At 41.5% G+C, this 26,062-nt stretch overlaps 1 protein-coding gene across 1 annotated transcript in view; it reads right to left on the bottom strand.

Moving 5' to 3' along the window:
* The window catches only part of PPHLN1 (periphilin 1), an 82,982-nt gene extending 56,968 nt beyond the window's left edge, over window positions 1-26,014 (bottom strand). Inside the window, exons 1-5 of the mRNA XM_084274981.1 lie at window positions 25,965-26,014; window positions 19,458-19,508; window positions 18,276-18,367; window positions 14,829-14,999; window positions 13,853-13,914 (exon numbers count right to left, since the gene is read on the bottom strand). Of these exons, the coding sequence (XP_084131107.1) occupies window positions 13,853-13,914; window positions 14,829-14,999; window positions 18,276-18,367; window position 19,458 (326 nt within the window). The 5' untranslated portion in view covers window positions 19,459-19,508; window positions 25,965-26,014. The remainder of the gene's footprint in view (window positions 1-13,852; window positions 13,915-14,828; window positions 15,000-18,275; window positions 18,368-19,457; window positions 19,509-25,964) is intronic.
* Window positions 26,015-26,062: the final 48 nt, after the last annotated feature.

Consider the following 26,062-nt stretch of genomic DNA (forward strand, 5'->3'; position numbering starts at 1 on the left):
TGTGACTAGTCAAGATCTTACAGCACACAGGGACATCACTTTGTCTTTAGGCGTGTTGGCCTATCACACAATGTAAACAGAGGATCTCCTTACAGTTAATTAGCACTATGTAAACATTATTGATAAGAAAATGTTTTCCCCATGTTTAATTTTAAAAAATCAGTGTGATTACAAAATTTAACTTAGTTTGCACATGCTACTGAGTTTTTCCTTATCTGTGTATCATAACTAATAGCTGTAGTAAACTGTTCTCATCCAGTAACCACTGTTCAAAAAAATACAACGCCAATTCCACATGGCAAGGTAAAACCTTACAAAGACTGTAGTGAGAAACAGTTGTAGATACAAACCCCCACAAATCCTTAAAACATAACATAGCTTTGGACCAAAAGCAAGTTGAATAAACACTTGGTAGCAGTTGAGAACCACCATGATTAGAACTTCCAGGTTTTTTGTTACCAAATGTGGTGTGTTTACTCTAATTGTTGTCAAATAAATACTTACAAGTCTATTTACGACCTAGCTGTTCCTTATTGAACCATAACCCCTGTTTTTTTAATAATATAAAAATGTTCTTTGAGAAGATACCTGTCTTTAGTCCAAAGAGTACTTTGCCAGTCCTTTAGGGTCACAACACAGACACCATATTTAAATTTAAAATGAAACATATCAAAGGACCAAAGTATAACAAATACCATACACACAGACTCAGACTGAAATTACCAATTTGTAATTATGCTTTGAAGAACAGCCTTATCCAGTTTTCTCTTATGACTCTCAGCAGGAGTTAAAACCAAGATTTAGTGCTGGTTTATGTTTCATATAAAGGGTGAACTCTACTGCTTATTTAAAAGCTCAGCAAGGAAAAAAAAATTCAAATCAGGCAATAAGGAGTTCTGCTAATTTGGCAATTCTTACATATGAGAAAGTCTGAAATGTTTTGATTAGAAAAACAAAGCTTCTACAACATTATTCCAAAATTAATTAGAACAGCCAGACCCCTCTGTTACCAACAACAGTCAAAGAAATCTCCCACCAGTTAGGGGGATGAAAACAGCCAGTGTTCACATATGTAGTTTTAAGTGTCTGGGTTCTAAGTTAAATGGAGGTAAGAGATTCGTCAAAACAACAAAACCAGACCTGTCTGAATTGAAACTTTGCTTTCAGTTGCATTGGCCTGCAATAGTCCTGAGCTGTTCTTGATTATACACAGCCTTCAGCACAGGGCAGTTTTAAAACACTAAGTGATACCTGCACAATTCAGTTTGAGTTACTAAAAGCCATTCAAAATCAAAACCCACCGTCCACTAGTAAGAGAACCAGATATATCATTCTGGTGACATATCATTTTGGCAAAGTAAAAAAAAGCAAATTATAAAACATAAACCTCCAATTGTAAGCAAACCGGTTGTCCCAACCACAAAAGAGCTAAAGAGGCAGTAGAGCAGAAAACAACCCTGAAAGAAAATGTAGCAACTACTGAAACAACCAGACTGCTGCATAAGACAGGAGTGAAATACGAAGTCATTAAATACTCAGCAAAACCCAGAATCTGCTTTTAAGTTATCTATTACCTATTGTCTTGTTCTAACTTCTCTTCTACTCCCCCAGAATATCATAAGCCAAGGTAAATTAATATAGCCAACAGCCTAATACAATGGGTCTTCTGAACTAAAAATTTCAACAGACAAGTCCTTGCCTGGAATTTCAGACAGGTAACATGAATCTGACACAATGACCTATTATAAGGAAACTGTAATTTAGTATATGAATAAACAAGGTACTCCGGTAGTTCGTGTGAATACCTGAGAGGTTCAGTGTTCTGGCAGAGATTGTATTTATTTATTTGTTAAAAGAGAAAGGCATGTGCTAATGAATATGATTTGAATTCTGCTTATCAATCTCTGTCAAAAGCAAGACCATTTTCTTTGGGTGACTGCCATATTTATTTCCCTCCACACATGTTCTTTAATAAAGAATGAGGTTCTTGTATGGCGTCCCTTAAGACCTGTCAAATATTGCAACAGAACAGCAGACTTATGTACATTTTTAGCACCATCTTATAAATCCCTTTGGCCAACCAAGACAAAGATCAGTTTACATTACAAGAAACTTTCAGCCTAAAGACCCCTCACAATATATGACACTGTTTTAAATTATTATAAAATATTTTAACAGGTTTGCTGTAGAATACATACAGGGGAGAATGGGGGTATTCTTTATAATTCAAAGGTGATGGCACAGTGATAACAAAGATAGCTGTCTTGGCCTATGACATCTTAATCAGTGATATTAAATCCTGCTTTATTAGGAAAAGAGCCAGCAACACTTGACTTCTAGCTGAAGAATCTCTCACCAGTGGTTTTGGTTTAAAATAACCATTCTTGCCAAAGAACAATTTTCTTCTTCACGTAAAGTCTTTAGACACCCTCCGCCCCCCTCCTGCAGAACATCCTGTCCAGCACATACTGCATCTATAAGGGACAAAACACTAAGTGGAAAGGTTCAAGCAGAGATCAGAAAGCCAGGATTGCTGGGCTTCTATTCCTCTTTGCTACCAATTTTCTCCATGGACTTTGGTAAAGACAGTCTCACTGTGAATTTATAAAATTGGTGTATGCTACACTTTACCACCTTAAAGAGATAACCCTAAGTTTAATGGTCAGAAAGTCACATAAAATTTTCAGAGGAAATGCAATGTGCCATTGAATTAAAAGATCTCCAAAACAAATTATACAACTGACTGGTGAATATTTGTTTTTCACAAATCACCAATTGTTAATATTAAGTTACAACATTTTGGCAGTTTTCATTTCTAGCATCAAAACTGCTTTGGAATTATTTCTATTTATTACAAAATATTTCCTGTGCACATCACAGATAAGCAAATCTGGTTTATGTGCATAAATGCATTGCTATTAAAGACTAGATTTCCTAATTTCACACAGGACACTGAGAAAAACACACAACAAAAACAATCAACCAGCAATAAACAGAAGAACAGCAGCAAGTTTCCTTCATTAACAATGGGAAACTAATCACAGCAAGCACTTGAGTTATTCAAGATGTGCCATGTGAGCCACTGCTCAGGCATCTTCTATCATGTGAACCAACATCACAACTGATGCAGAGTACTTTGCCTACAAATATGGCAATGCTTATTTTACAAAAATCTGGACCTTAGATAATTTTTAAGGATCAAATTTAATGGATGTATATCTGGGATTTACAAGGGCGTCATTCTGTAATTTCTCTTTGAAGATGAGTCTTACCCATCTTAAGTTGCCAAGTTTCACATATTTCACATCTTATGAACTCAAGTTTGGCTGGAAAAAAAAGAATGAAGTCATGCTCTGTGCACTCAAAAGGATTAAAATTTGGTATGACTAAAGTGAACCTCAACTAGCAATCTTCTAAAGCATTTCACACTGAAAAGTTCATCTGACTAAGAAAGTTAACTTGTCTGCAAACTCCATTGCTACAAGGCCCACAGAGAAGTACTGTAAAACTGGAGTTCTTCAACATATAACAGCACAGATCCCTGCAACTTCTCAAAAAAGTCTAATATGCATAAAATGAGTGCTTTCAATGAGTTTATCACTAAACTAATAACAACCCCAGAAGCGATCAACATCAGTGAAAGATAAATGTACAGAGAAGTCACGTTATTTGATCTCTGTTCCTCTCAATTTCCAAGTTTCACAATCCTCAGAGCATCAGCAATCAAGACATTAAAACTATCATCACATGTGCAGAAAATTCTCTGTTCTCCAAACTAAGAGATTCTGCTTTGATGTCCAATTCTTTATATATATGAACGAGGCTTGAACCAAAAGGCACTTCAAACCAAGCTGTAACCGTAAGGTTACACAATTCACATCAGTTTTTGGGAGTGCAGAAATCCAGCAAGAAAACCTTAAGTCAGAACAAGAAAGGAAAGGAAAAGAAAAAAAAAAAAAAAAAAAAAAGGCTGGGAACTCTTTTTGAAATCTGTGCCCAGCACATCCTCTGAACTACTTTATTTTTTTTTACATTTAAAATATGATATTAACATAAAGGAATCACAGTCAGGATGAGAGCTGTTCAGTGAGTATAGGATATACCTGGGCTAACAACTCTCAAATGCTGAGTGGTCCAGAAGATAGCCATGGGATCAGTGATGCTCCACTCAAAGGTTGACTATTGGCAAATGACTGCTGCTAGGAAACTAGAGCATAACTCCTCCAAAATGAAGCCAAGGGGGAAAAAAACAAAGACAGCTAAGTCTTGTCACACATGGAGAATTGCTGCTGGTCAGTGGACACATCACAGCTCAAGCCACAGCTATGCAACTGCTAAGTAAGCATGCACTTTGTATTTTTAAGGAAAAGGCATGAAGCTTTAAAAACCCAAAATCTGCAAGAGAAACAATACCAGCAACAAACCCACTCCAAAAAAAAAAAAAAAAAATTTCTTCAATATAGGAAACTTTCACCTCCAAAAATTCTGCATAATTTGAGGCTTTTTGATATTCCAGATAAGCAGCTTTTTTTACTGTGGGAGCCTCTTGAGTAATGTTTTTCAGTGCTCCAAACAAAAGGGGGAACATAAATGGAAAGAGGAAAAGATCAGAAACTACTTCTTGGCAGGTAAGTTACCAAAAATCAAAGAAGGAAAACGTGAATGATTAATGCTCATGAAGAAAGTTTAAGCATAATATTGACAACAAATTCTTGCAACACACTTTTAGCTGCTGAATGAGTTTTTACAAACACTCAAGAAAACTTATTATCTCAATAAAGAATTTACAAAGTAATTTTTAAAGTACTTAAAGTATCTTAAAATCTCCTTCTACTACCGCGAAGAAAAAAGTTATTTCTATGTACTCCAGAAGAACTTGCCCAAAATAATTGTCATTATAGCCAAAAAGAAAGCAACTCTGCATGCATTAACTTTTTAATCTCATGTTTTACAGTGCAAATATCTTTGAAATGGAAAGTAATTAGCATTTTCACCACAGGAGACAACATATACCAAGTACTGTACTTCAATTTCCTTTGTTGAAATCTACTACATTGCTCAATAGTGAGCAATACACAACAAAATCATAATTAAGTTTATGACAACACATGTAAGACTACAAGAGCTTAGCAGTCTAATCACAAAATTTTACATCCATAATTATTTACTTTTCCTGTCCTCTTCTGTACAAACAGAGTTCTGACATGCCAAAGCATATTCCTGCAATAAATCAGTAGGGCTTCATTCAATTGCAAATGCATTCCCATACTCTCAGGTGAATTGCATATCCTTATAGAGTTGTTTCATAATGTTATTGCAGCTATGTAACAGTGACATATTATAAAATAGATAATAAAGACTCAGATGGGATTATCACCTACCCTGCAACACATTTTTTAAGATTTCAACAAAATGAGCTGACATTTTATCCTAACACTTAAATAGAAGAAATCAGGATGCATACAAGAATCTTTCTGACCACTGGGTGCCACTCTTGTTCCATGTAAAATAAACTGTCTGGCAGTAACTGTGTAATTTGGTTTTGCTTCTTCCCAGCTTCTGAAACAACTCTGATTCTGAAGTGGGAGGAAAAGATACAATAACTTTACACAAGTTTCCATAAAACACTTAATACCTCTCAAAACCCTTTTAGCTGCAAGAATGCACTTTTGAGAGAAGCCTAGTGCACACAGATCCCTATGAAGAATCTTTTTTATGGTGAAGTTATGCAATAACTTAGTTATGCTATCTCCATAACATCACATTCAAAGGAACAGGTATCTGCAACTGCGTAGCCCTGTAGCACTGCATTGCCATTGCTACTGATCCCTTCATAATGAGTTTGCAAGACCTCAAGACTGATGCTTGAAGAAGAGGAAGAGGTTTAGACTTGGTGGAGATTTAACAGCAAATTTTCTAACTGACCAGGTGCCTACAGCTAACTTGGTTTACTTTTGTTGATCTTTGTATGGTACAAACATAGTTTTATATAGATAGCAGTAACAAGGAGTTATTCTATGGAGAATGAGATACATGTGACTAACACCATGATGCACTATAGAGAAATACAGGCCTGGTATAATAACAGGCACCTTGAGAAGTGGAAACACAGGATGTGCAATATAAAAGTACAGCCATGAAATTATATTCTTAGATAAGACTATTAATAATTTAAGCTATACTAACAATTTATTCTTCTTTAAATATTAAGTTTCACCTTTGTCCATAAATTTTGAGTGCAACGCTATCTTATGCACTTCATTTAACACTATTCCTTACATATCATAGACGGGAACCTAAGAAGTGCTCACAGAAATTAATATAACAGATGATGGAAACACCTACTCATCGGTCCATCTGAGACAACAGGGAGGTCAGAAGGCGGCAATGGTAAACTTCATAAGCCCATTACCCACCCCACCATCTTTAAAATGCCACAGGTATCTTTCCACTGTGCTGTGGCCCCAAGGCACTGCAGTCACAGAAGCAAATATGCCACAGAACTTTCTGAAGTTATACAAAAAGGTTGACTGATTAGGGAGATGCACTAAATTACTTGAAGTCCTAGGCTAACATCCTAAAGATGTTATATATTCTATTCTTACTAAACAAACTAAAATAGAAACTTTAATGTCAGAACATTTATTTAATTTGTATTTCTAACAGTACAATAGGAACTGCTTTTCTACTATGCCATGGTTTTACCCTGGCTGAGAGCAGAGATCCAAGCAGCTGCCTGCTCCTTAAAGGAAAAGAGGAGGGGGAGAAGTGTGTGTGTGTGGGGGGGGGGGGGGGGGGCGGGGGGGGGAGGAGGGGGGTGAGGGAAGGGAAGGGAAAAGGAAGGGGCAAATAACAACCCGAAAACCAAGAAACCAAAAGCATGTGGGCTGGGATAAGGATAGTTTACTAAAATAGCAGAAAGATAAAATATAACAATGCTAACAGGACTTTAGAGCAAAAAAATATATGAAGCTGTTGCTACACAATGCAGTTCCTCACCGAACCCACAGCTCAGGCCGTGCTACCCAGAGCCGTCCCGGAACCCGACCGTCCCCCAAAAACCACACAACCTGGAACCGCCCCGCTCCTCCTCCCATCAGCCCCCCTTTCTACGGAGCATGATGGAATTGGCATGGAATACTCTCTTTGGCCAGCTCGGGTCACCTGTCCTGTCTTTGTCCCCTCCTTTCTCAGTAATAGAGAAATATGAAGAACTGAAAAAGTCCTTGACTGCTTGACCACAACTAAAACCATCAGGGTGTTATCAGCACTGCTTTCATTTTAACACTCAAACACAGCATTCCATCCACTGCTACAAATGAAGTTAACTCCATCCTGACCAAAACCAGGACATTATCCACCCCTTATTCCATACCATTCACGTCATGACCGGTTCCAACAATTTATTTTGGGTTCAACCATTTTCTTGTTTCAGACACACATATATGTGTGTACACATGTATACACACATGTGCATACAGGTAATATTCCCTAGTCTATGGACTATTCCTCTGAGTTTGTTGAGTAAATTAACATTTAGTCCATGATTTTCAGGCTCCATTTGTCATAACAGTCTTTCATGGTGTGAGCATGAGCCATTGCATCATTGCATGCTGCATCTCGGGCTCTCGACCAATATGCTCATAGCCTGTGTATCAAAGGTGTTCATTTTCAAAGGGGAAGAAAGAAAAGTTCTTGGGAGGCCAGGTTTTGGTGCCATCATCGTGGCACTCATCCTTCATTAACTTGTATGACTCCGGCTGTAATGCCATTGGTACATCATACAGCAATTACAGCAATAATGAATATACAGTAATGGGTTATTTAGCAATTATTATAATACAATTTCTACCTTATTAATTATATTGGCTATTCTCACCTAAAATCAAATCCCTCTGAGGTACACATCGAACTTCTCCACCCCTCTCTGCATTACCCACCAAGTACAACCAGGTCCTTGAGCAAAAGCAATCCCAGACATGGGTTTACCTTTGCCTGAAGCAGGGATGACCCAAATCGTCTTTCCTAATATACTCTTCATATACACTACTGGGACTCTGTCTCCTTCTACAGTATGTGGAAATCTTGACTGGGCAGGGCCAGCCCGATTGGTAGTTCCCCTAGAGTTAACTAACCACATGGCTTTGGCTAAATGTGTATCCCAGTGTTTGAATGTTCCACCACCCATCGCTTTCAGGGTAGTCAGGGTTTTCATAAGGAATGTGGTACACCCACTCAATGCCATGCTCTTTTGCCCAGGTGTCTATGAGAGCATTTCGGAAATGAGTCCCGTTATCTGACTCGATCCTTTCTGGGGTGCCGTATCGCCACAGGACTTGCCTTTCAAGACCCAGGATTGTATTCCGGGCCGTGGCATGGGGTACGGGATATGTTACTAGCCAGCCGGTGGTTGCCTCCACCATTGTAAGCACATAACGCTTGCCATGGCAGGTTCGTGGGAGGGTGATGTAATCAATCTGCCAGGCCTCCCCATATTTATATTTCATCCACCGTCCTCTATACCAAAGGGGCTTAAACCACTTAGCTTGCTTGATTGCAGCACGTCTCACATTCATGGATAACCATGGATGCTATTGCACAAGTTAAGTCCACCCCTCGATCTTGAGCCCATCTATATGTTGCATCTCTCCCTTGATGACCTGAGGTATCATGAGCCCATCGAGCTAGGAATAATTCACCTTTACGTTGCCAGTCTAGATCTACCTGAGCCACTTCAATCCTAGCAGCCTTACCTACCTGGTGGCTGTTTTGATGTTCCTCCATGGCCCGACTCTTAGGTACGTGGGTGCCGACATGACGTACCTTTACAATGAGCTTCTCTAACCGGGCAGCAATATCTTGCCATAAGTCAGCAGCCCATATGGGTTTGCCTCTACAATGCCAGTTGTTCTTTTTCCACTGCTGCAACCACCCCCACGGGGCATTGGCCACCATCCATGAATCAGTATAAAGGTAGAGCATTGGCCACTTTTCTCTCTCAGCAATGTCCAGAGCTAACTGGATGGTCTTCACCTCAGCGAACTGGCTTGATTCACCTTTTTCTTTAGTGGCTTCTGCTACTCGTCTTGTAGGACTCCATACAGCAGCTTTCCATCTTTGATGATTTCCCACAATGTGACAGGACCCATCAGTGAACAGGGCATATCGCTTCTCATTCTCTGGTAGTTTGTTGTAAGGTGGGGCTTCTTTAGCGCATGTTACCTCCTGATCCTCTGGTGACATCCCAAAATCTTTGCCTTCAGGCCAGTCTGTGATCACTTCCACAATTCCTGGGCGATTAGGGTTTCCTATTCGAGCCTGCTGAGTAATTAGTGCAACCCACTTGCTCCACGTAGCATCAGTGGCATGGTGTGTGGAAGGGACCTTCCCTTTGAACATCCAGCCCAGCACCGGCAGTCGGGGTGCCAGGAGGAGCTGGGCTTCAGTTCCAATCACTTCTGAAACAGCTCGAACCCCTTTATAGGCGACCAGTATTTCCTTTTCTGTTGGAGTATAATTGGCCTCAGATCCTTTGTAGGCCCAACTCCAAAACCTCAGCGGTCGACCTCAAGTCCCCCTTGTGCTTTCTGCCAGAGACTCCAGGTAGGGCCATTCTCCCTGGCTGCAGTGTAAAGCACATTTTTAACATCTGTCCCTGTCCAGACAGGCCCAAGAGCCACTGCATGGACTATCTCGCGTTTGATCTGCTCAAAGGCTTGTTGCTGCTCAGGGCCCCATTGGAAATCATTCTTCTTCTGAGTCACGTGGTAGAGTGGGCTCACAATGAGACTGTAGTTTGGGACGTGCATTCGCCAGAAACCTATAACACCTAAGAAAGCTTGTGTTTCCTTTTTGTTGCTTGGTGTAGACATAGCTGTTATTTTATTGATAACGTCAATTGGGATCTGATGACGCCCATCCTGCCATTTTATTCCTAAAAACTGGATTTCTTGTGTAGGCCCCTTGACTTTACTTTGTTTTATAGCCAAACCAGCTTCTAGAAGGATTTGGATTATCCTTTTTCCTTTCTCAAATACTTCCTCCTCTGTATCGCCCCATACAATGATGTCATCAATATACTGCAGGTGCTCTGGGGCTTCACCCTTTTCCAGTGGTCTGGATTAGTCCATGGCAGATGGTGGGGCTGTGTTTCCACCCCTGGGGCAGAAGATTCCACGTGTATTGGATGCCCCTCCAAGTGAAAGCAAACTGTGGCCTGCACTCTGGCGCCAGTGGTATTGAGAAGAAAGCATTTGCAATGTCAATTGTGGCATACCACTTGGCTGCCTTTGACTCCAGTTCATACTGCATTTCCAGCATGTCTGGTACAGCAGCACTCATACCTGGAGTGACTTCATTTAGGCCACGATAATCCACTGTCAGCCTCCACTCTCCATCGGACTTCCGCACTGGCCATATGGGACTGTTAAAGGGTGAGCGAGTTCGGCTGATCACTCCTTGACTCTCCAGTTGAGGAATCATCTTATGGATGGGCATCAGGGAATCTCAGTTAGTACGGTATTGTCTTCTGTGCACAGTCGTCATAGCAATTGGCACTTGCTGTTCTTTGACCTTCAACAACCCCACAACAGAAGGATCCTCCGAGAGTCCAGGCAAGACACACAATTGTTCAATTTCTTCTGTCTCCAAAGCAGCTATTCCAAAAGCCCACCAGTACCCTTTTGGGTCCTTAAAATACCCTCTACAGAGGTAATCTATACCTAAAATGCACGGAGCTTCTGGGCCAGTCACAATGGGGTGTTTCTCCCAGTCCTTCCCAGTTAGGCTCACTTCAGCCTCTAACACAGTCAATTGTTGGGATCCCCCTGTCACTCCAGAAATGCTAACAGGTTCTGTCCCAACATGATTCGATGGCATTATCGTACACTGGGCATCAGTATCCACCAGAGCCTTGTACTCTTGTGGGTCTGACGTGCCAGGCCATCGGATTCACACAGTCCAATAAACACGGTTATCCCTCTCCTCCACCTGGCTGGAGGCAGGGCTCCTCTATTGTTGCTGATTGTATTTGCTGTTCACTGGTGCAGCGTTCTTCCTGGCAGAATCGCCTTGTGCGATTCTTTTGCCTCGCAGCTCATTTACTCGTGCTTGAAGGGCTGAGGTGGGCTGCATACTCCACTTACTCATGTCCTCACCATGGTCACGCAGGTAAAACCACAGCGTGCCTCATGGTGTGTACCTTCTGTATCCTCCCTTCTGGGACTATGGATGCTTTCTCCCAGTAGCTGCAACATTGCTCCATACAGGTTGGGAGTTGCACACATTGTTGTCAAGTCATTTGACCAGTTTCTGTACCACTGCAATGACAAAGAGGGAGACATTGTCTTGATATTTCCAGAGTCGGCAGGACACGTCATATACAGTTGGTGGATCTGCATCATTCCAGTCCATTGATGCCAGTGAATTGGTGTGCCCTGCTGGTGCACTTCGTACAACCTTACGCCACATATCTGGGGTGCACAGGACTTCATGAGGATCAGAGGGAAGCTGTGAGTTGTCCAGATCATAATAAATTATCTCCCGTACAGCTAATTCTCTCAGGTGCTGGATAACTGCCTCTATGCTGTTACACTTGGGCGATTGACATGTAATATATTCCTTTATGGGATACCTTTCCTTCACACTTGACAGTAATCGTTTCCAGAGGCTGAGGATTTCCAGCTTTTTCCCAATTGCCTTGTCAATGCCTCCTTCCCTAGCTAGGGATCCCAACTGCTTGGCCTCCCTGCCATCTAATTCCGGACTACTGGCCCCGTGATCCCAGCATCAGAGCAACCAAGTGATGATGTGCTCACTTGGGTGGCGGCTGAAATCTTTTCAAACCTCACGCAGCTCACTCAGGGTCAGGGATCGTGTGACAACCTCTGGTTCTGCCTCATCCTGAGATGCTCGAGATGGCCCTGCTTCACCATCATCATCGTAATCCTTCACTATGCGAACCGATTTCTTTGTGTGTTTCCTCTTTCGTACGGGAGCAACAGACACTGGTGTGGGTTGGTTTTTTTTTATTATTGGCAGTATCTGCTGTATGGATTGCAGTAGCCGAAGCATTGGTTGGACAGGTTGCAATAGCCACATTTCCAGTCACAGGGGTTGCAGTAGCCACAGTGCTAGTCACAGAAGTTACAGTGGCCTCAGTGCTACTCACAGTGGTTGCAATAGCTGCAGTGCCAGTCATAGGGGTTGCAGCAGCTGCAGTCTCTGCTGGTCTGTTTTCTTTCCTTTCTCTCTGACAGTACTGACAGTGCTGCCTGCTATCAAGCAGTATTTGGTAAATAGTGGCCAGGGCCCAGCACAGTGCAGTAAGGTGTGAATCTCTGGGAAACCTACAGCAATTTCTTTTCAGATATGCAGTCACTTTATCAGGGTCCTGTAGCTGTTCAGGAGTGAAGTTCCAAACCAGTGGGCGTGAGAAAGTGCCTAGGTAGTTGCCCATACTCTGCCACATGCCCTGCCACTTGTGATTATCTGGCCTCGGAGAAAGCTCTTGAGTGGTATTCATAAACCTGTGCTTAATATATAACAAAAACTGAACCATCTGCACCAAACCTACCAACAGTGAAATGGTAGTTTGAATATCCCAGGGATATCGAAGATTTTCAAAAACTGTTATAAGAGCTGTTGTATTTAGCCCAAAGGAAAAGAAAGCAGTGCAGTTATTTCCTTCTGTACCCCCACCATACCGGCTGCCGTTATTAACCCCTCCCTGTCCAAAGAATAGACAGGGCAGCACAATCTCATACAAGTACCAGCACAAGCTCATGGCCATCGATATTACTGTATCATAGACTGATATAAAATACACTAAAATGAAGTACGGAAACAAAAACAGGAGCCGCAGCCCCGAGATGGTAAAAAATCCTGCTGGGATTGTACACAGCATACAGTGGTTTTGCTGCCACAGCTGTGACCACAGCCTTGTTAATAAATACCACAGCATCATGACCAGAGACTGCTTAAACAACAGTGCTTATCACAGCTTTGTCTTAATTACAATCGAGTCAGGGTCAGATCTACCGTTATCCCAACCTTTCGAGCCCCACGTTGGGCGCCAAAATAGACTGTTCTGGTTTTACCCCGGTTGAGAGCCGAGATCCATGCAGCTGCCTGCTCCTTAAAGGAAAAGAGGAGGGGGAGAAGTGGGGGGAGGTGGGGGGGGGGAGGGACGGGAAGGGAAAAGGAAGGGGCAAATAACCCCAAAACCAAGAAACCAAAAGCCTGTGGGTTGGGATAAGGATAGTTTACTAAAATAGCAGAAAGATAAAATATAACAATGCTAACAGGACTTTAGAGCAAAAATATATGAAGCTGTTGATACACAATGCAGTTTCTCACCGAACCCACAACTCGGGCCATGCCACCCAGAGCCATCCTGGAATCCAACCGTCCCCCAAAAACCACACAACCTGGAGCCGCCCCGCTCCTCCTCCCATCAGCCCCCCTTTATACTGGGCAGGATGTAATTGGAATGGAATACTCTCTTTGGCCAGCTCGGGTCACCTGTCCTGTCTTTGTCCCCTCCTTTCTCATTAATAGAGAAATATGAAGAACTGAAAAAGTCTTTGACTGCTTGACCACAACTAAAAACATCAGGGTGTTATCAGCACTGCTTTCATTTTAACACTCAAACACAGCATTCCATCCACTGCTACAAAAGAAGTTAACTCCATCCTGACCGAAACCAGGACACACTATTATCTTTTACTTCAATCTATGTCCTTTCCCACATCACTGCCATTTCAGTGCTTTGCTCTACAAACTGTTCTGCTAACAAAGAAAAATGTCCTAAATACCCCCAGCCTGCCCACAGCACTGCAGTGAAGTCCTATACCTGTAGTCAGGCTGCCGACTGCCGGGATGATCATCCCTTGGCCATCTGTATCCTGATTCATCCTGCAAAACACATGTGCAAAACAATTGTGTGACGTGTATCTTAACATCAGGTGTCATGTACAGTTATTTGCCAAACAGTACTTATTTACTGCAAAACGAAAGCATCCAAGTAAGCTAAAAGAAACTAGTAATTATTTCACAGCAAGGTTCCTCTCTGTTTATTCATTCTACCCCATTCCCCTTATTTTCTAACTCTATGAAAAAGAGCAATTTTGAAGTGCCGTACAAAACACAAAATCTACCAAAAAAACCTCCCCAACTTGGAGAAAAAAAAAAAAAAAGAAAGAAAAATAACATCTCCCTTATTCAAATGTAAATCATCGTCAATAATTTGGAATTACAGAATTTCAAGCAGCTGGGTTGGAGAAGGAAACACTAATAAACTTTCAATGGGAATATAAATTGTGTACTTAAATGTGGCTACTGGAAAAAAAAAATTCAACATCATTACAGAATATAAATAAAGGAACTGTGTGAGTTAGAAGGATAGGTAGCCAATGTTCAACAAGTTGCATATGCAAGGACTTGTTAAATAGAAAGATTTTGATCACATTCTTCTATTAATCCAGACAACTTTTCACTGCATTACAAAGAGGAGTTCTGGCCACTTTTGTTTACCCAGTTCAGACTCTGAGCTTTCCACAGAAAAAAGCCCTTGTCCACTGTAAAGTCAAGGGCTGGAAGCCATAAGAAGCATCCAACAGGTACTACCATATAACCACAAAAGTGTCAGAAGCACAGCACTTGCAAAAAGAAGCACCAAGTACCAAAACCTGGATGATTTTTCTCTTCATTCTATCCCAGTTTATGAGAACAGCAGACACATCAATGCTCTGAAATAGTAACTGTTCAGCATTCAAGCACAGATCAGAAGGTAAACACCATAAACATGCGAGAAGAATCACCTTACGTACACCTCGGTGAGGGGGGCCACTTCTCCGGTCGTGGGCAAAACACCGACCCTCTTCATAGTCTCTGTACTCAGGGTGACCGTAATCATCATACCGACCGTAACTCCCATCCCCAGGTCTTTCAAGCAGCGGTGGTTTCTTGGGCACAACGTTTACTACTCTGTGGTAATTTTCCTAAACCACAAAACAAAAGAAATCATATTGCTTTTAACAGCTGAAAATCTATGGTGAATACACAAAAGTAGAACAAAGTTATTTCTAAATATGGGATTATAATAACTTTAAATATCAAACAGCACAGAGGAACAAACAAACATTAAAAATCATGCCAGTCCGATGGTGGAATAACTTATTAAATCTAATTGGGCACCATTCTGATGTAATCCTTAGGTGTTACAAGGTTAATTACACAGGGAAAGTTTTCAACATGGTTTAAGTTTCTTTTGAAAGTTTAAAGCAGCAGCAGCTACTTACTTTTTTTTTTTTTAAGCAAAATATGCTTGAGACACATGTGAATTTAGGAATGCAAAAAAGTAAGTTACACCTGTAGTGCCTGTGAAACAAAGAGGCCATTTGAAAATACTATAAGTTTTCTTAATGTCCCGAACATACTCCACACTGCAGAGACGCTAGCGAAGACAGTCTTTGCTCCATAATATGAATGGATAAGCACCTTCTCAAGACATTAAAGTAGGTGATCTAATGAGTCCAGCAACAGAGAGAGTTTTAACATACTTATTTTTTTCTTTCAATGCAAGTTTTGAGTAGCCTTTTGCTGGAATGCATAATTATTTTATTGCATTTCCTTAAAATAAAATGTCATACATAATTTCCCAATTAAAATCCTTTGTTCATTAAGTACAAATCGCAGAGTTGAAAAAAATACAAACTTCATTTGCTACAACAAAGTATTACGTAAGCCAATTGCAAATAAAAGCAAATGGAAACATAAATGCAAGACCTTTTTTTTAAGTCTTCTTCCTTTGGCAAGTTATTTTCTCTACAGGCCTTAAAAAACACAAACTGTGAATGCAGAGACTTGACTTAGCATATGCAATCTGGAGAAGAGATGGGAAGATACTCAAACCAGGTTTTCTTTAACAACAGTAGTCATCACAGTCTAATGCACCAACAGTTTTTGTAGAAAAACACATTACATTCACAAGCTATCATGCAAAAAAAAAAAGTTAGTCCAGAGGCCACCCAACGAATTCACTAGAGGGCCATCCAAATCCAGCCTACAGCCATACTGATGTAAAGTAGAGACTACATACACGTTCATACACAGCCACAATGTTTGATCTACCCTGAACATCCTCCACAGGTTTGGGTTTGGTTTTAAGTTTGGTGTCTTACAGAGATGTTCTCTGAAGCAAAAATAAAACTGTGCTTTAAGCTCACGCAGAGGTTCCCACCATGTAACTATACTGACATTTAGAAGGATAGTTACATGGAAACTCAAGGTATACCCACTTCGGGTTAATTGTGTCAAGGCTTGCAACTTTTTGGTTTTTTACCAGGACCTGAAAGCCTGTGTTCCTACTACAATCTATACTTGATACATAACTAGCACCAGGGTCACATTAGGACAAGTCTCTCAAACAAGAGAGACTTCATTCTGTTATCACGGGCACGTCTTGGTTCAAATGTATTAACCTACCAGCAAATGCTGAGTGGTTTCAAAGACTGAATAAATTATTTCTGTTTCACCTGTTTAGTCAAAATTAAGTCAGACCTCTATACTCAGACACAGATACAATGGCACTGCCTTACAAGGACAGAAGCCACCTGTCCACTGACTTGACTCAGCAGCGCTGTGTGAGAAGGAGCTTCATGTCCATCTTTCAGTAGGGAAGCAAGACACCAACCAGGTCTTGCTTTGTCCAGCTCCTGGGTGTGTTGTTTTGGAGCAGGTGGACAGTACTGACTGTGATAAATGCAGCATATTCGGTCTTCTCCAGTTACAAACACATGTAATTACAAAGCTAGCATTGAACTATCTCATTAGTTCTTCCATCAAAATGAGTGCATTAATTTCTTCAGAAAATTTTCATAATGCATATGCAGTGCATGGCTTCCTGGAGAGCTTGAAAGACTAAAAGAATTTAGAAACTCCACTGATGCTTAAATTAAATTAGCAATGTGTTAATCAAGTCAAATATTAATTTAAAAAAAAAAGTGAAAACATATTCTGCCTTTCCTCATGTCCTATATACTGCTGATAAATATTTTGGAGAAGCAGCTGACTAAATACCCTGTACAAACTTATCTGATTTCCAGCTTGCTGAAAATGCAGAGATTTTGTTGTTACCTGTAAAATAAGAGTTAAAAATGTCACAGAGTAGCCAAACACTAACACACTACTCAATAGAGAAGAGTAGGTAACTAGTCACCAAGTTTCCAACACTGGCAGACTTCCAAAACAAGCTGAAAATACATAAAGGGAACTGAAAGTATGCAAAAGCACCTACGCTATTATTCCAACACTTGAAAGAAGAGTCAGGTAACATGGAAACACCTCTGAAATATTATTTTGCCTAATGTACACTGCACAGCCTGTAAACAGAAATACCAGAAAGTACTCCTAACATTCTACCTAAGGTGTAACAGCTCAAAAGACAAAGCTACGATCAATTTCCTCTCTTCTTTAGAAGCTTCAGACACAGGAGAGAAAAAAAAAAAAAACAACAAGCCAACAATTTTACCCAATTTTTTGGCACTGAGATTTTCTAAAAGCATTCTAGAGATATTCAACAACACAGTAAGCACAGCTTCTGCATTTGCTTTCACAAGCATAACACAGTAAAAGTCTCCATGCCTACCAAGTAGATTTCCACTGACACTCTTCTGGATGAACATTTCCTTTCAAGGCTCCAACCATTTCTTTAGCAAAGACATTATTTTCAACATTTGATATACACATTTCCTTCTAGACCTTCAGCATCACAATAAACTGCATTGGTGACAAGAATACTGAAAGTGGGCATTTTACCACCTCAAATCACTTTAAAAGTGTAGTAACATTTAAAAAAAGTCTGGGGAAAACATAACATAGTATGGCCTTTGTTTCTCTGGAAGTTATTAAAAATCCTGTATTTAATAACACAAAGAATTATCCCCCCCCAAAAAATCAAATTTATCAAAATACAAATATTCTCAAACATGTTCTACAGACTTGAAAAATAAAATACTACCACATTTAATTTTGTGGGCACCCCGTTATTCTCTGTGCAGATGTATTTGCTAGATTGTTGGCTTAAACGGGAGTTGGACTCGATGGTCCTTACAGGTCCCTTCCAACACGATTCTGTGAAATGTACGAGAAAAGAATGGAACCTGGGGCATACTAGGAACTTCAATATGTACATAAATCCGACCCTTATGGTACAAGCCATGACATAAAGGTATAGTGTAATGGGATAATGCTAAAGGAACATACTACACACTTACATCAGGGTGCATCCTTGGAGGGAGACGTTCTCTTGGAACTCTTTCATAGTCGTATCGCCCTTCAGACCACATTTCATCTCTTCGATATGCCACTGAAGACAAGAAACATCCAGTCAGCCCAAAACAGACTCATTATGAATAGAGAAAAAGGACAGTGAACACAGAAATAAGGGTTCACAGACTTCTACCAATGTAACATATCACATGCAAGGCCCATACAATTTTTTTTTTCTAATTAGCCCTTTTTAAAGTGAGACTATCTAGTTGTATGAAGTAATTAATGAGCTTTCAGCAAAAATAACTCGTAGTACGTGCAAGAATGATTGAAAATTAGTGCTGTACAATCAGCATAATTTCAGGACTTACAGATACCATAAACAACTCTATTGAAATATATGCATACTGCACATACCAGCTGTACATTTAAGTTCATACACGCATACCTTATAGCAATTTTGATATTGCTCTGCTAAAAATAGAGGACTTTTAAAAAATGAAGCGTTCAGCTCCTATTTATTAGTTTGAATAATTTCTACTTATAATAAACTTTGATTGAATTATTTCATCATCTCAACCATCTGGAGAGACGTTAAAGCAGAACACAATTCAGCTGGTACAAAACTCCATTTTGAATACATGAAGGAAATGCAGTTCTTCACACGTGGATTTTTCCTGTTTTAAACTGGAAGCCAACAGAACACACAAATTGTTCTTTCTGGAGAGAAGCATCACTTTCAAAGTCCAAATTAGTAACTAAATACAGGTGGAAATAAGTCACCACCACAAGACATTCTCCTCAACACTATGATAGACAACACAAACTTGAGGACCTGAAATATTTCTGATGATTTTGAAAGTGACAAATTCTATACTATAGATCTTTGAAAACAGACATGAAATTGCTAGAATTCTGTTTGTGAAGTTTCCCTTCACAATGGCAGTTCCAGCAACTAAAAATAATCAACAGGAAAAAGAACAACAGGACATGCTAAGAAGAAGAAATATATGCCATTATCTACTTTTACAAAATAAAACCATTTAACTAGAAACAGACTTGAAGCTATATGAAAATACTGATTATTACAGATGTTAGGAATCAACACGACCAAAAGGTTTGTTAACTGCAAACAGAGGTAGCACTGTCAGATATGTTTTTGTGAAAAACAATGAACACTCACGTACTTCTTTTCTGTCAGTTTTAGCAACTCTGCTGCTGAAGACTTATTCAAATACCTACCAAAAAACCACAAGTTAGCAAAAATACATATTTACATTCATAATGACTTTTTTCTTAAGTAAACCAGACATTTTAAATCTAGAACTTTCAACTGCCTGTCCCCATGATCTGTCTGAATTAATACAGAGCAATCCACTGTACTCAATTAAGAAAGAATATGAACTACTGAGCTGAATTCACAGTAGCAAAAATCTTCTCAAGACAAGTTATTGAAGATACATTTCCCTAATAAATTTCAGAGCTTTATCTTTTTATAATCTTTTACTCGCTATCTCAGGTCTCAGTTTTTCTTCCATTTGTTAGGAAAAGCTTTTGGAAACTACTACTGTAACTGCTTCCTTAAAAGCACTCAGAAAAAAATGCAACATATTCACTGATGTTGACTTAGGAACCATCTTTCAATACCATTAAGTAGAGAGAAATAAGACTCAGTTGCATGTGATGAGAGGTCAACGCAAAGCTGATTTAACAAATGCTTTTCCTGTGGTAACAGATAGTAAATCCTGAGGAAGTAGTTCTTTCCTCAACTGTAATAAGCCTTTACATTCAGAGATTCTGACCCTTCCATTGGTACAAACAAACCAGACTATCTTCTAAACATGCCATTCTGTTTTATAACAGACTTGACCTTAAGTACATTCTATAACCGAGATGCAGGACTAGTCTGATGTAGTCAGAGCTGACTAAGCCAGAAGAGTTTGGTTAGTCCTGGCTTCAGTAAGGGTAAGAGCTAGAGGGTCTGCTGTCCCTGTGCTCTCCAGTGTGCTTCAAGTAGCAGTTATTAATTCTGAAACCACTGCTCACATTGGTGTATTTGCTGGTCAGGTGTATCCATCAGAAGCCCCTTCCTGGCATTTTCACAGCAACTGCTTCAACTTTTCTTTATACTCTACTTCAGTGACTTTTGCTAAAGCTATACACAAATTAACTGTTCCTCAGCTGGCCCAGCACCCTCTCCCCACCTCAGTGTGTGTGTGTATGTGTGCTCTAGGCTGTTCTATCTGCTCTTACGCAGGCCTCAGAATTGCCCTTTTCCTTTGTACCTAGCAGAGTACCTGAATACTCAAGTCTTTTAAACATACTAGAAGGGACAGAATTAGTTGAGGCAAGACAAAATCATTACAGAATCACAGACCAGTAAGGGGTTGGAAGGAACCTCTGGACATCCAAGCCTCCCTGCTAAAGCAGGATTCACCTAGATAGAGCAGATTGCACAGGATTGAGTCCAGGCAGGTTTTTAATAACTCCAGAGAAGGGGACTCCACAACCCCCATGGGCAGCCTGTTCCAGTGCTCTGTCACCTGTAAAGTCAAAGTTTTTTCTCATACTGAGATGGAACTTCTTGTGCTCCAGTTTGTGCCCATTGCCACTTCCTGTTACTGGGCACCACTGAATAGAGTCCAGCCCCATCCTGTAGACATCGACCCTTTAGATATTTCTAAGTATTGATGAGATCCCCTCTCAGTCTTCTCCAAGCTAAAGAAACCCAGCTCCCAGCCTTTCCTCAAGCAAGAGATGTTCCAGCCCCCTCATCAACATCATACTCTTTCACTGGACTCTCTCCAGTACTTCCCCCATCTTTCTTGAACTGGGGAGCCCAGAATTGGACACAACACACTGCAACAGCATGATGCACTCTTCCTCAAAAGACTTTGCTGCTGATACCTCATGCCTAGGCCTTGACCCACAGTGGTCCAATTCCTTCTGTCCCTACACACTCATAGATGGTCCCACCCCTGACCATCCACAGCCCAGCCACCTCTCACACACACACACATCACAAGCCTCACTTGGTTTTTAGACCAACAGCAAATACCAGAAGCTGGATTCAGATAAGGTTTTCAAATGGGTTTTGGTTTGGGTTGTTTTTTTTTTTCATTTGTGTAAATACAGTAGTGTCCACCCCCTACTGCATGCAGAAGCTACTGAAATTATTAACTGTTAATAATTAACATTAACAGTGTTCAAAAAGCAACACATTCCAGGTAGGTGCCACTGAAGCTAGGTGCAAGCTTATACATCATGTGGCACTGTCAGCCAAGCCACCACCAACATACACCTATCACAGGCAGCAGGCACCCACCCTCACATACAGGCTGTGTTAGATCATCAGGCAGCAAGGCTGAGAAAGACACTCCCATTTTTATCCCTGCTGATGGGTCTCACTGAATCTAGCATGATTCACCAGTATTTTGACAAAACAAAAACACAAGCTGGATAAAAGGTAGAGATACACTCTCACTACACACGATGCTACAGTATCGGTGTGCGAGGAACTGGCTGTACAGCTGTGCTCAGAGAGCTGCAGTCAACATCTCAACGGCCAGACTGAGACTAGTGATAAGTGGCATTCCTCAGGGGTTGGGACTGGGACTGGCAGTGTTTATCATCTTTGCCAGACACATAGACAACAGGATTGAGTGCTCCCTCAGTAGGTCTGCTGATGACACCAAGCTGTGTGATCGATACGGTGGAAGGACAGGATGCCTTCCAGAGGGACCTTGAGAGGCTTGAGAGGTGGGGCTGTGACAACCGCATGAAGTTCAACAAGGCCAAGTGCAGGGTCCTGTACATGGGCCAGACTAATTCCAAGTACAACTACAGACTGGGCAGAGAATGGACTGAAAGCAGCCCCGAGAAGGACTTGGGAATGTTGGTTGATGGGAAGTTCAGCATGAGTCAGCAATGTGTGCTTACAGCTCAGAAAGACAACTGTATTGTAGGCTGCATCAAAAGCAGTTCAGCCAGCAGGTCGAGGGAGGTTATTTTCCTCCTCTACTCTGCTCTCATGAGACCCCACTCAGAGTACTGAGTCCAGCTCTGGGACCCCAGTACAAAATAGACATAGAGCTGTTCCAGCAAGCCCAGAGGAGGGCCATGAAGGTCATCAGAGGGCTTGAGTACCTCTCCTATGAAGACAGCCTGAGAGACTTGGGCTTGTTCAGCCTGGAGAAGAGAAGGTTCCAGGGAAACCTTACAGCAGCCTTACAGTACCTGAAGGGGGCCTTCAGGAAAGATGGTGAGTGGCTATTTACAAGGGCACGTAGTGACAGGACAAGAGGTAATGGTTTTAAACTGGAAGAGGGCAGGTTTAGATTAGATGTTAGGAAAAAAAAGTTCTTTACTGTGAGGGTGGTGAGGCCCTGGCACAGGCTGCCCAGAGAAGCTATGGCTGTCCCCTCCCTGGCAGTGTTCAAGGCCAGGTTGGATGGGGCTTTGGGCGACATGGTGTAATGGAGGGTGTCCCTGCTCACAGCAAGGGGTTGGATCTAGATGATCTGTGAGGTCCCTTCCAGCCCAAACCATTCTGTGATCACAGAAACCAACAGACTGAAGAAAACATCAGACAAGAAGTAAGCATGGAGGTAGAAGAAAAATCTCAAAGGTGGGAATATCTTGCATTTAGAGGAATGAAAGAAATGTCATTTTAGAATTTTCAAATAAATTAAAAGAAAGTTAACAATATAGAATCAACCATCAAGTATATTGCTCAAAGTGTCAGTAAGGAAACAAGTAGAGACCTATTCCACAGAGAAGACTAAACAGGCAAATTTAACTGGGACCAATGAGATACACATGAAAAAACCAGAAGGGAAAAAGAAAAAAAAATTTACACAGAGGAGAATGCATTTCCCAGCATTGTAAGCATATCATCTGTATCTGGAGAAAAAAAATCCCACCATCTCTTAACTGATGTGACCTGACAGAGCTCTAACAGCAATCATGAAGAGACTAAACTCTTAGGATCAATATGAGAAGATTCCATTAACAGGGATTGAAGAGATTAAACCTTACATTTGCTACTGCATTGATATTCATCATACAGCAAAGGTAGTTAATATTTCTTTAATATAATGACCTAGAATCACTGGTAATATCAAAACCCTTCCTATTTTTGATCTGAGGTGACTTTTTCCTAAAGCAAGGCACTTACTTCCTCAAATAAAGACGCTCCAGCACACGCAGCAGCCCGTTGTGGCCAGCTGCCAAGAACGGTTTTGCTCTGATTATCACAGCACCATGTCTTGCTCTATGCTGGTATAATTTATGTTAACATAAAGGGGGTTTCTTCATCAAGGAGATTACATGGGTCACTCAAACTTTTTGTACTTGGGGGAAGGTTTATCAATCACTACCTTTTTATCATCTTTCACTTTCTACATGCTAAGAAGCCGACACATTTGCAAAAGCACTCCAGAATCCTGCAATATTTTGTACATGACGTTTGCCTGTTTACATTTACTTGCAACATTAATTTTCATCACGGCTAGAAATCCCTACTTCTCCAGGATCTGTAATTTTGCAGTGTGTGCTGTCAACCTTCTGCAGAATCTATGTTTTTCCTTCAAAAACATACAGCTTTCTAACCCAGATGGCTACATCTTGCCATATGTGAACAAAGCAGAAAACCAATGCTGTGCTGTAAAGGCAGAGGCAGGCAGCTGCAGCATCTCTGATGCTACTGGGATCTGGTTTAATACTTCGACAAACAACAGAGATTGACAAGTGTGGACCAGTTCTGTCTCTCCTCTGCTTTGGAAAATTCTCAAAAAGAGCTCAGATGCTTTTGTATGAGTAAGACCTTGGAAAGAAGCTTAGAGAATTGTAGCTTTTTAGAAATATCACAGCCAATTTTGCAACAACTTCTATTTTAGTGTGTAAAATAGAAAACACCACTTTTTCTTCCAACAATTAAAATTGGTATTTGACAGTACTTCAAAGACATTCCAGTATATCCTACCTAGACAGAAGGCAAAATGAATACTACTGAGCATGGGCAAAGAAAACCCACAACTTTCTCCTCCCTGCATACCTGGTACAGGCAGAAAACACCGAACAGAGACAGTCCTCTACTGCCAAGATGAGGAAAACATAAAAGCAGAGGGGAAAATCCACCACAACAGCACATAAAATACTGTGAGGGAGGCATTAAGGAAAAAACAGGGATAGAAAGAGAATCCATTGCTTCCTAATACCAAATATTAGGGTGTAAGACTGTCAAAAGCAATTAGAAGCGTGCAACAAGTCTAGGCATATTTAACGCGGATACCAAATAACCAGAAGAAAAAGGCTTTCTTCCAACCTTTGCCAACATGTTCACAATAATTTTGATATAAAATATAAGGAAAAAAAAAAAAGCCAGAAATGCATAAACTGGATAAAATTATTACCAGCAACAGCGTTGTGATGAGGATTTACAACCACTCTCAGTCAGTTTTCTTACCACAGCATTCCAGCATATCACTGGGAGCAAGGGAAACAGACACCATGCATTGGGGGTTATATTAATACAAAGACTAACGCTTATCTTTGCCTGAACACCTGAGGTTACCAACACCTCCATCCTCCATCAGTGTCAACGCTATGAAAATAAAAAAAACATTCTGCCAGGCTGCGATGGGGCTGCTACACCAGCAACACGAAGGCCAAACAACTGCATGGATCACTGCCTTCACCCTGCCTTTCCCTCCTGCAGCACAAACATTCTGACAAGGAAATACGTCAGTTCATTGTCATAGCAGGTCAAAACTTCAATGCCTTCAACAGTCACGCTTGAAAGCAACAACCAATTCTGAATGCGTCACCCAGGGAAAAACCAATGTATCAAACCCTACTCGTTGCTTGCTCAGAGTCTGCAGGTTTTTCACGTCTTTTCATGTCTTTCTGACATGAAAAGGGTTTGTTCCCTTGAAGTCTCAGGCGCCTCAGATGAAGTATTACTACAAGACTACCCATGAAAACTCTAAAGCCTGGCAAAGGACTTGCTTAAGAGTGAGAACAAATAACCAGATCTGAAGTCCTGTGAGCAGACTTACAGAACACCCTGTTGTTCAGCGAAGCATATTTATTCTAGTACTTCAAAGGAAATAAGCTGACACGTCCCTGCCTTACTTATCCCTCTGGAAACAGGAAGATACCGATGCTGCACCATCCCGCCCGCAAGACACCTCCCTGAAAGGGCTTCCCCCGCGATTCACAGCCCCTCCAAACCCCCACTGCCAGCTGCTGGCGCTTAAGACAGCTCTCAGGAGCCCGCAGAAGTAGTACCAGCTTTCCCTTCCAAACAACAACCACGAATTACCCCGGAACACCCACGTCTTCCATCACGCACGTGTGGCAGGAAGGGCTAAAAGGAAAAGGCTCCCGGCCCGCCCCGTGCTGACCCAGGGGCAGCCTGCCCGGGGGAGCCTACCCCTCCTGTCCCGTTCACCACCACCTCCGAGAACCCGGGGAACCCGAGAGTCCCGCCCCACGACGCGGGCTCCATGCGGCAGCGGGGAGAGGGACGCCGGCTCCCAGAGCCCGCGGGGGGATCGCTTCAGCGCCCGCCCGCCCGCTCTCAACGCTCAAGCAGCGCGGGGCGCAGCCGGGAGGGACAGCGGGACCCTCCCTGCAACACCAGCCGCCTCGCAAGAGAGAAAGGCGGCTCCATCCCGGCCCGCGCCGCTTACCCGCCCGGCGCTCCCGCGGCGCGGCGGGCAACACACCCCAAGCCAGTCCCGCGCCTCCTCCCGACGCTTCCGGCGCCCCACAGACGTCGGCGAAAACA

This window comes from Gallinula chloropus (genome assembly GCF_964237585.1).
Source record: "Gallinula chloropus genome assembly, chromosome: 1".
Classification (NCBI taxonomy): domain Eukaryota; kingdom Metazoa; phylum Chordata; class Aves; order Gruiformes; family Rallidae; genus Gallinula; species Gallinula chloropus.